At 44.9% G+C, this 11,208-nt stretch overlaps 1 protein-coding gene and 1 non-coding gene across 2 annotated transcripts; one reads left to right on the forward strand and one right to left on the reverse strand.

The window, feature by feature from the left end:
- The first annotated feature begins 581 nt into the window (after positions 1-581).
- Positions 582-1,558, forward strand: LOC112901458. Its single transcript, XM_025970384.1, has one exon. It carries the CDS (start codon positions 749-751, stop codon positions 1,325-1,327), a length of 579 nt encoding a protein of 192 aa, XP_025826169.1. The 5' UTR covers positions 582-748; the 3' UTR covers positions 1,328-1,558.
- Positions 1,559-4,327: 2,769 nt separating this feature from the next.
- On the reverse strand, positions 4,328-4,489 carry LOC112901780. Its single transcript, XR_003230362.1, has one exon. It is a non-coding gene; the product is annotated as a U1 spliceosomal RNA (small nuclear RNA).
- Positions 4,490-11,208: the final 6,719 nt, after the last annotated feature.

Genomic DNA, 11,208 nt, shown 5'->3' on the forward strand with positions numbered 1-11,208 from the left:
GGTTTTAGTTGTAATCCTCGCGATAGTGGCGCTTCACTGCCCATTACCGCGCAGAGTTGTACGGTGATATACCATCTGATGTAATAAAAGTGTTATCAGCCTCCTGTGACTGATAAAGCAACACTTTTAAGTCTTTCCTGATGGGGGGACGCTTCAGAACACAAACATATGCTATGTTTCACTCACTAAGGTTATGAAAATATTGTTGAATCTTATTCTTTTAGTTTTCGAATTAAAATGTGCCCGAAATTGGCTAATTATCTAAAAGGGGCTTCTTGTGTGCAAGCCGCAAGGCGATCCAGTGGCGCACATGCGACGTCCACGCCGCGCCGCAGAGTCTCCCGACGTACGGCTCGCCGGCCGGGTCCGTTCCCCGGGCGAGGGCGCGCACGTGCAGGGCTCGTTCGCGTGCACGCCTCGCGGTCTCCCACGTCCGCCGCGCATGTGGCCCGTGCCCGTGCCTCCCTCCCCGGCCATCTGCGCGCACCTGCGCCTCAGATAAAACAAAGCCCTCGAGATCCCCACCACGCTCTCCTCATATACCCCTCACCTAGCTCACTGGCTCACTCCGGCGACTCGAGCTCACTGATCACTGCCTTTGCTTAGCAAGTGAGCACACAGCTTTGCATGTGCGGTGGCACGCAGTAGCACGCGCTACCTCAGCTCCCCGAGAGAGGAACAGTGAGAGAGATCAGGAGCAGAGAGGTCGCCGCTGCCGCCGTCGTTGATCGAGGAGAGAGACTCGGCAATGGCATCATTCGACGCCATGGAGGGGGAGAGCTCGCCGTCGCGGTCCAGCTCCAGCAGCGGGTGCCAGTCCGGCTGGACGCTATACCTCGAGCATTCTAACGGGGCGCGCTGCGACCCCGCCGCCCAGCAGAGGTGGATGGTGCTGCAGGCGGAGCACGCCGACGAGGAGGAGGACTCCATGGCCTCCGACGCGTCCTCCGGCCCGCGGCCGCGTCCGCGCGAGCCGGAAGCGGACGCGGCGCGGCAGGATTTCGAGCTTCGACACGGGTTCGTCGTCGTCGACCAGCGCAGCTACTACCACTACCCCACCACCAGTTGCGCTGGCCACCGCGGCAGCGGGAGCGGCTCCGGTCGTAGTTTGGGCTCCTCCACGTGTTCCCGGAGCTCGCAGGGTGGGGCCAAGGGCGGCGTCGCGAGGAGGGCTGCCGCCGTCGTCTTCCAAGGCGGCGACGCCACGGCCACGCGCCAGTACCGCGAGGTCATCGTCATCGACGACGACGACGACGACGAGCTCGACGACACCGCGAGCTCGTCGGCCGTCTTCAGCTGCCCCATGGCCATGGTGCATGCACGTTGATTTCGATCTCCACAACGGAGTAGAACGAGAGTTCTGACAGTGCTAGTAGGCCAGGCCATGTACAACAACGCAGTAGAAACGCCAGTTGTGTTTCTGTAGCAAGCTAGTTTTTGTTCCTTTCAGGCGTGTTCAGTGTGTGCGTACAAGAACTCTTTGGTACTCTGAAGTCTGAACTCCGAACATGTAGGGCACAAATCAGTTTCACCAGGAAACGACATTTTTTTTTCTCTGCTGACCATCAGGATTTCGCATAGTGTTTTCGATGCAAAAGTTGTGACTTCATATTTCTGAATCCGGTTTCACTTGTGCAGCTAAAATAGCAGATTTCACGACAGAAATCCGCACTCGCTCGTGCATCGATGTATCGCGACAGATTCCATGCCATGCATATATGCCACTGTGGCGCCCTTGTTCTGTAGTCAGGTGGGGTTGTCTTTTCTTTTTCTCTAGTTCCCCTTGTAAGTTCAGTACTCAGACAGTCAGACTAAACTGATAAACAAATGTATCTGATGTATAAAAAAACACAGACAAATAAAGAAACTATACTATGTTGCAACAAATTAAAGTTTGATCGATGATACTTTTTTGTCAGGAATTTCGAAGCAAATTGGCATCTTCTCATCAGATTTTGATCTGGATTGGAATGGGTGGTGTGCCGCTTTCTACTAAAAGAGTCGAAAACAAATCAATGAAAAAAAATACAGCATTGGAATTTAAGTTCCACGCTCCTACAGTAGAAATAACATAACTCACTGCATTCTTAAAGGATTCTGAAAATGCATAGAAATGGGTGTACAGATGGAGAGGAAGCTAGTACACGTGCAGTGAGATCTTTTTTTTTTGGATAACCTATGATTTTTGGGTATGATTACACCTAATCTTCATAAAGTGTAGCATATGGAAGTTTCGTCAGAAAATGTCAATGCCTTAACTCTTAGTCCAATAAATTCTTTGTGCAGATTAATTTTCCTTCAATGTGGAATTCTATAAAACTAAATAATTTTCATATTTTTCTCAAAGACACATACACACACATTTTTATAAAGGGCCTAAATAATGAGGTAGCGTATAATGATATTAACAAAAGGCCTACTTACTTCTGGTGTGAGCCCTCACGTACGTACGTTAGTGTATGCGGAGCGAGATTGTTGGTATCAATCCATGTTAGAATATCTTATAAATCATTTTTATGAAGAATATATTATGAATTCTGTAAGCTGTTATTTTAGATAAAATTTATTATATTAGTCTAAATCATTACCATAACATATTTGCACTGGTTGTTTAATTGAAATAACTTTATGTTTTACAGAAGGGAAAAGCCCAATTTACAACCTTAAATTATCACAAAAGTCCGATTTTCAATCTTCAACTATAAAATCAAATAACAGAGGCCATCCAACTATTGAAACCGAGAAAATTTAGCCCTTTCGGTGGTTTGAAAGTTAGTTTTTTATATTTTATGAAAATTAAAAATATTCAATTTAAACTAAATAATTTATTTTAAAACAAAAATATGAAATATTTATCAAAATTTTTCTAAAATGTAACCTATCTATTGGCATTTTACCTATCATTTATTTGGGTTCAATTTTTTTTATATTCATAGTATTTGGTTGCTTGTAGTTATACCTATTATTTTGAATAAATAAGATTCAAATAGAGAAATAATAGATAGATTATATTTTTATAAAAATTTTAGTACTAGTTTCATATTTTTCTAATTTAAAATGAGTTAGTTTTGATTTTTTAATATAATTAGAATTTTTTAACTTTTTTTAAAATACAAACCACCTTCAAAACCACCTAAAACGTTAAATTTATCCAGTTTTGATAGTTGGATTTTCTCATTATCCAATTATTAAATAAGCGAGTTTCAGGAAAGCGAAGCAAACAGGTGGTATAGCCATGGGATGATTACAGAGGCGGACGTGTAGAGAATATAATGGCAAGAATACTAGTATACCAGCAGAATCCTTATACCGGCATAGGGATTCGCGCTACGCACTAGCTAGGGGGCATTAGGCTTAGGCATGCTCTGGTCACGCCTAACCACGCTGACAAAGGACGTACGACGCGCCACGCGAGCACACACACAGCTAGCGAAACGATGCTTCCTCGCTCGCTCTCCCGGCCTTCCTCGTGCAGAGCAGCTAAGTTTGACCCGGTCGCGCGCGCGCCCTCGCTGGCGCCATGTGCGCGCCCACGCCGCGGACATCGGCAATGGCGACGGCGAGGCACGCCGCCACGGCCGCGCACGCACGCACGGGCACGCCTGGCGCGCACATGGCGCGACACGCGACGCCCGCCCGCCGGCCGGGGGGCTCACGTGGTGCGGCAGCACGCACGATCGGGGCCGCGGCGCGGGTCACATGCCGTGCCCGCGGCACGACCGACGAGCGCCCCGCCCGACGCGCGAGCACGCTGCGGCGGATCGAGGAGCACGTCGGCGCGGGCGCGCGAGCTGGCCGGCCTGCGCCTCATTCCCCGGGCCGGGCTCCTGCCGGCCGGTCGCCGGTGCACGTGCGCGCACGCGTGCGTCGCCGCCATCGACGCCTTTATCCGGCTGCGCTGCGCCTGCCAGTGCCAGGTAACGCGGCGTGCGCCTGAGTTCAGATAGGCACGAATCCAAGGGCGGGCACAGCAGTGCAGCACAAGGAGAACGCAATGCAAGCGGCCGCGGGGGTCTCGTGCGGCGCGGCGGAGGCACGCAGCTCGCGGCTGTCCATCGCTGTTTGCCCTATTGGGGGGACTTGTCGGACAGGAACAGCAAGTGGGCCGACTGATTTGTGAGCAGCAACGCTGAGTGCCAGATTGGGCCACCAAAACACAAACAATGTGAGTCGGCCCAGTTTAGTTGGTACTAATGATAATATAAAACATAATCAAACTCAGGGAAAAGAAGATATAGATTTCAATTATTAATCACCTATAACCCCTAAAATTATTAAATCCAACCCCAAACATATAATATATATAAGAACTTTAATTAAATTTTTGGTAGAGGCTGTGCAAACGCGTACCCCTCTTCTATAAATTATGACATCCACTCTCCTGCTTGAAAAGAATGTAAGCCAGTGCTCCTCCCAAGTGCAATAATGGAGGCCACTGACCTAGGCCATGGCTCTTCTTGATCAGCCATAGATCCGTCCAGGTAAGTATGTTAGCAAGGTGCCCCTCCCTCTTGCTTTATTCTTCCGGCACCTCTTACCCCCTACTTCGGCTGCTGGTGCGGTACTATTATTGTCCTGGCTAAACATCTGGTTATCACGCCATCACAATCGCTTGCTGGATTCGTATTGGACTCTTTTTCTCTAAATGGCCCGCCTACACAGCCCACCTTTGTACTTCGTCCAGGACCAACGGAGAAGTGTCACGGACAACCAGATTACTAGAGCAGGGCTACGCATGGTGGTGTCAGTGAGCAGGGCACTGGCTCAAGGTAGGAGGGTTATGCTGGCTGGGCTTTCAGAAGATGTATAGCTACATATAGGGCTGCGCCAAATGCTCGAAGCTCGTTAGCTCACTCGGCTCAAAGGCGGCTCGGCTCGGCTCGTTGCAGTTTACTAACAAGCCGAGCTGAAGAATTTGCTCGTTAGTATAACGGCCAGCTCGAGCTGGCTCGCGAGCTCAGCAAGCTGCCCAAACTAGGAGGCCACCGGTCCAATAGGCCCATCAGACTGTTGGAGCTCCTGAACCCTAGAGGCCCCCTCCCACCGATTCCTGTCGCCCTCCCTCGAGGCCTCGAGTCGTGTTGCCTCGCTGCCTCTAGTTTGCATCGCGCCATCGCCCCTCCCTCTCTTGATTCCCGTCACCCCTCCCCCTCCTTCGGCTGGGCACCTGTGGTGCCAATGCCAGGGGCGGTCGCCGCCCCCCTGCAGTAGCAGCGCCTCTCCCTTCGAGCAAGAATGGTGCATGGCCACGGCGGGAGCCACCGCTAGGAGTCGCCATGGAGGACGAGGTGCGCGAGGAAGCTTCGCCGAGTATTGAATCAAGAAGCAGGCGCACTCGCAAGGCAGTGGCAAAGAGGACCATGCTATCCTCATCGGCGGAGCCGAGCAGTGCTCGAGCATCACGTGATTCATCCCCTTGTGTGGCTTCCATGTCTATGCACAAGGACAAGGTATGTATTCAAAAATCTTTTTTCTTTCCTTGATCTGTAGGCTATGTTAGAATTTTCTTGGTTAGAATTTTGCTCAAGTTCATCTGTAGTTACTCACGTAGGCATTATAAGTTTCATTTTTTGAACGTTGTAGGCATTGGAGGAAGTGGCCAAGGAGGAGGATGAAGAAGACAACAACTTTGACCATGATGACGAATTATCAGTAAGCCTACCTACGAGTGTTGAGGTTGATGATGATGAAGTAGTTGAGGTGTCAGCTGATGGGATTTCTAAGCCTCGGAAGGGAAAGAGAGGACACAAAAAGGCTTAAGGCTGGTGCTGGTGTTTCATTGTCGCCTTCCAAATGCAAGGTAGCAGGAGGAAAGAGAGCAGGATGTTGGAAGCACTTCAAGGTGATCAATGTTCCATCTGATAAGGAGCGAGGGGTCATAGTGACTAAGGCTAAGTGCAGATTTTGTACCATGAGCTACACATATCATCTAGGGGGATCAACTACACAGATGAATCGTCACTTGAAGAAGTGCACCAAATATCTGAACAAATTGGCAAGGGTAAAAAGACAAGGTACAGCATAAATGGTCACACTCGGCTTTTAATTGCTAGGATGATAATTGTCCCTGAGTATTCATTTAGGATGGTAGAGCATAAATGGTTTAATGTGTTGATGAGGTGGATGAATATCAATTATGAATGGATTGGTAGGAAGACTATAAAAAATGAATGCATGAAAATTTTTGAATCCGAGAAAGACCAACTCAAGAAGAGTCTTAAAGAGGCTGATTCGATAGGTCTAACTATTGATTTGCCGCACATTACATTGATGCTAATTGGGATTTACAATGCCGTGTCCTAACTTTTGTTGAGTTGGATCCTCCCCACTCGGGTCTTGTGATAGTAAATGCTGTTTTTGATTGCTCGGTTGAATGGAATATTGAAGATAAGATTATTTCAATAACTCTTGATAATGCTTCGAACAATGATGGTGCTATTACAAATCCAAAAACCAAACTTCTTGCTAGACAAAACACAAAGTTTGATCCAAGATATTTTCATGTTCGCTGTGCTGTCCACATAGTCAATCTGGTCGTTAATGATGGTCTGCAGCCAATAGACACATTGATAGGTAGTGTTAGAAATACAGTGAAGTATTTCAAGAAATCCCCAACTCGTATGTACAAGTTTGTTGAAGTTTGCAACAATTATTCTATAAAAATTGGAAAAGGGCTATCTCTTGATGTTAAAACAAGGTGGAGCTCAACATATAGAATGCTAGAATCTTGCACGGAGTATAAAGAAGCATTTGGTTACCATGCTGAATTAGACCAAAAGTATCAGTGGAAACCTACAAAATGAGAATAGGAGTTGTTTGAAAAACTTAGACCAATATTAGGACAAATGGCTGGAGCAACCACTGCATTTTCTAGGACGGCATACCCCACTGTTAATGTTTTCTATCCTTATATAGTCAATATTAAGATTGTTTTGAGAGAGGCACAAAAGTCTAAAGATCTCTATTTGATGAGTATGGCTGATGCAATGTTGGACAAATTTGACAAATATTGGGAGGTGAAGAACAATTTAATGGTCATTGCAACAATACTTGATCCTAGATTCAAGATGAGATACATTACATGGTGTTTTGGAGAGATTTATCCGTCCTATGCGTGGAATCAGGTTCTCACTGGTGAAAATTAAACAAGTCAGTTGGTGGGGTAGGTGTATAAAAGAGCTTGATGACATCAATGCAGAATTAGAAGAACTGTACGAAGTATAGCAAGCTGGTTGACAATAGCAAGGGCAGTGCTCAATCTTCCTCTAGTTCAAGGGATACATGTACCTTATTGGCTTCAGTTGTTCCAAGTAGATTTCAGTCCTTTTTGCAGTCTAACTCTACAGAAGTATCGAAGTCTGAGTTACTCATCTATCTAGAAGAAGCTAATGTGAGTATAGATGATAAGATTTTTAACTTGCTAAATTATTCGAAGGTGAATTCTAATGCTCATAGATTCCTTGTATTGGCTGCTATGGCAAAGAGTTTCCTTGCTGTCCCAGCTAGTAGTGTTTCTTCAGAGTCAACTTTTAGTTCTGGAGGTCATATTCTTAATGACTATAGGAGCTCCTTGCTGTCCACAGTTCAAGCTTTAGTTTGTGCATCTAGCTGGATAAGAGCCTCTCAAAATGACAATAATACTCCTATTCTTGTGGTATGTAATGGTTCTCCAATTTGTACCCTTTTTCAGTGCATCTTTTTTTATTAAGTTAGTGTGTATGATCTAATTTATTTGGACTGTTTCTTTTTTCTGGAGCAAGATGACGATGATGACGTTGAATCTGTGGACTTTCCAAATTGGGTCTTTCCAAACTGTATTGTGACAAGCAACTAGTAAGTATCATATTCAAATTGCATTGTTGCTGCATTTCACTAAATTGCATTGCTGCTACTTTTTTTGACGACGTTGAATCTGTGGACTTTCCAAATTGTCTTTCCAAACTGTGTTGTGGCAAGCAACTAGTAAGTATCATATTCAAATTGCATTGCTGCTGCATTTCACTAAATTGCATTGCTGCTACTAACCATTTTGTGTTGCTGAATTTTATTTGCCACCAACAAGGTCCCTGTGAAGACAAGGTGGCCAGTGAGGACAAATCCAGTACAATGGAGGCAAGAAGTATAAGTCATGTTTCTTTTATTTGTTAGCATGTAATATGATTTTTCCTTTGCTTGTCCATTATATGGAATTTGATATTTTGTGGTGTGCGAGAGAGAGACTCAATATTTTGAATGGAACATGGACATCGATGATGGATTATCATATATTCATGTACGGAACCTTAAGTATTATGTGGTTGTTCAGATGTTGCATGTGTTTTTTTTATTTAAGCAGACCTGATATGTATATTTTCATTTGATTACCTTCGATATATTGCAATTTGATCATATTTCATGTTCTAGCTCGCGAGCTGACCGAGCTCTAGCTCACGAGTTGGAACAAGCCGAGTGAGCCAGGTGAAAGGATCGATGGACCAAGAGGGGGAGTGAATTGGGCCTTTTTCAATTTCTAAAACAAGGTAAAGCAACCTTAACCTATGCAAAGTTAGAAAGGCACCAATTCACCAATCGGGTGACTAAACTACCTACACAAACTAGGATAGATAAAAAGAGGTAAAGCCAAGCAAGGTAGAGCTAACTAGTGATCCCTAAATCAAGCACATGAATAAATTGCATGAAAGATAATGCTTGAATAAGTAAAAAGGGACAAGGGACAACCGGATTTTTTCCCGTGGTATCGATGTGTTGGCACACACCCCTAATCCACGTTGTGACACTCACAAAGAGTATTGTCACCTCCCAAGTCACCAAGACGAGGGCGCTCACTAAGAGTCTCCGTTCACCGTCCCGGTGTGGTGGAGATCAAGCCACGTACAATTTTCTTCTCCGAGCTCCCACAATTCTTGGCAAGCACCGCGAGAATCACCTCGATCACCAAGATCGCCTAGGTGATGCCAATCACCAAGAGTAACAAGCTAAGGCCTTTCACTTGAGCAAGAACCGATCACCAAGAACGGATGCACACAAGCTTCTCTCTACTCAAGTCCTTAATCTTGCTTCTTGAATGATTGAATGAACAAGTGTGTGAAATGATGAAGCTCAAGGTGGCTCTTGGCTATGGTATGAGTGTTTGGAAGTTTTCTGGTGTCAAGAGTAGTAGAATGACCCATTGGAGGGGTATATATAGGCAGTTCACACGAATAGAGCCGTTGGAGAAAAAGCTGCCAGAAAACTGCGTAGCGCCGGTTAATCCGACGTCCCTCCAATAGTCATCGTCGGTTTAACCGGTGAATGTAAACTACCCCTTCTGAAAACTAGCCGTTACATCTTGGGCAGATTAACCGTCGTAGCATCGGTTTAACCGGTGAGTGTAGTTGTCCACTGATCAACTGAAAAACCAAGTCTCTGGACAACTGCACCGACGTTAAATTCAAATATCGTCGGTTGAACCGGTGTATAGACTTGTCCAGACACTGCTGACCTCGTTTAACCGACGTATAGAAAAGTTGAGGTGTCGGTTAAACCGGTGTTAAGGATTTTCCTGATTTTGCCTTTTCTGACTTGAGTCTTAAATGAAATCCAATTATTCTTGAGATATGAGTTGAGAATCACTTATTTGAGCTTCTAAAAACCTGAGTGACCATTGTGTGCATCCATTTTCAAATGACCAAGTCCATGCTCAAGTTACTAAGCCTAAACCCCTCTTAATAGTGCGATCACTACAAAACTATAAAACCTATACTAACCTAAGTGTCCTTCTCAACCTTATGACACTTAGGGCTAGAAAGATCCTTAGTTTTGACATATTATTGAGATGAATGCCGAGATCGCCTTTTTGAATAATGAAAATTAGGGGACTCTTTCGACATATAACCAAATGAGCGATAATGATCTATAAAGCTGCACAAACTCATTAGTCACAATAATGGTTGTCATTAATCACCGAAACATACTTTGAGGGCCTAGATGCTTACACCAGGTTTTTTCTAGCTAGGATAACGAGTCGAACCGTGCTGGCTCGTTGGGATAACGAGTCCGACCGAGCCGAGCCGGCTCGTTATCCGGCCCTAGCTACATATATAGCTTGTATTTTAAAATTAAAATTTGTACGCATCAATGCATCACTATAGCCCGCGGGCATCTAGCGCTTCAGCACCTTGAGGAAACGAAGACAGGTGGCAGCACCTAATTTGCAGCAGGTGCTTCCCTGCACAACTTAACAGGAAGAAAGTGGACGTGCTGACGGATGGCTGACTACGGTGGATTTGAAACTTTGATTTCAATTTTCTTTCAAACTATAAATGGTTTTTAGATTTCGTTTCCACCATGGTGTTATATAGAATTTATGCAACAAATCAAGATTCAATATGAATATATTTCAACTCTTAAATATTTTCTGAAAAATCAACATTCGAAATATATTATTTCAACAATTCAAATATGTATGGTCAAACAAAAATCGTATCTCCTTTCGCCTGGCTCCATCGCTGCCTAGACCCTCTGCTTCCCATGCGGCGTTTGCCTGCTTGGGCCCCTAGGACTAGTTGGACTACTTGTTACTCCCTCTGTCATGATATCAAGCTGTTTTAAGTTTAACTAAATGTCAGCCAGCCTTTTAATAACTACACTATATATTTTAAATATTTGAACCATGCTTGCAATCACGCAATGCAAGCCAGACAACCGAGTGCAATAATACAGAATAATAGTAAATCAAACCCGTGGCAGGCTCAATCGCGCCCTGCCAGCGGCGCGGCGGCCGATCCCCTGCCTGCTCCGCGCACGCATGACCTCGTCTTCACATTTTTGTTTCAAAAGATCGTCGTCTTGACGTACTCCCTCTCTGTCAAAATATTTATCGCCGTTGACTCTTTCTTACAATTTTAACCATTCATCTTATTCAAAATTTTATTACAAACGTACAACAAGTTAAGTCATACTCAAAATACCTATAATAGTAAAGCGTATCACAGACAAAGAAGATGATATTACATAATTTTTTAAATAAAACAAATGGTTAAAATTATATAAAAAATTAATGGCGATAAATATTTTAATACAGAGGGAATATTTTATTTACTGACCGGTGACGGCGGACCGCGGCAACGTCCCACGGTACCCCACCATGGGTTTTGGCGATGGTGACTCGCGTGTAGTTAATTGTGGTACGTTTCACAACGTCATCGTCTGGACTTTGAACAACCAAGT

The sequence above is a fragment of the Panicum hallii genome, chromosome 7 (genome assembly GCF_002211085.1).
Source record: "Panicum hallii strain FIL2 chromosome 7, PHallii_v3.1, whole genome shotgun sequence".
NCBI lineage: Eukaryota > Viridiplantae > Streptophyta > Magnoliopsida > Poales > Poaceae > Panicum > Panicum hallii.

Coding starts and splice junctions, on each gene's coding strand:
- LOC112901458 (XM_025970384.1), top strand. CDS start 749: ATGGCATCATTCGACGCCATGGAGGGGGAGAGCTCGCCGTCGCGGTCC.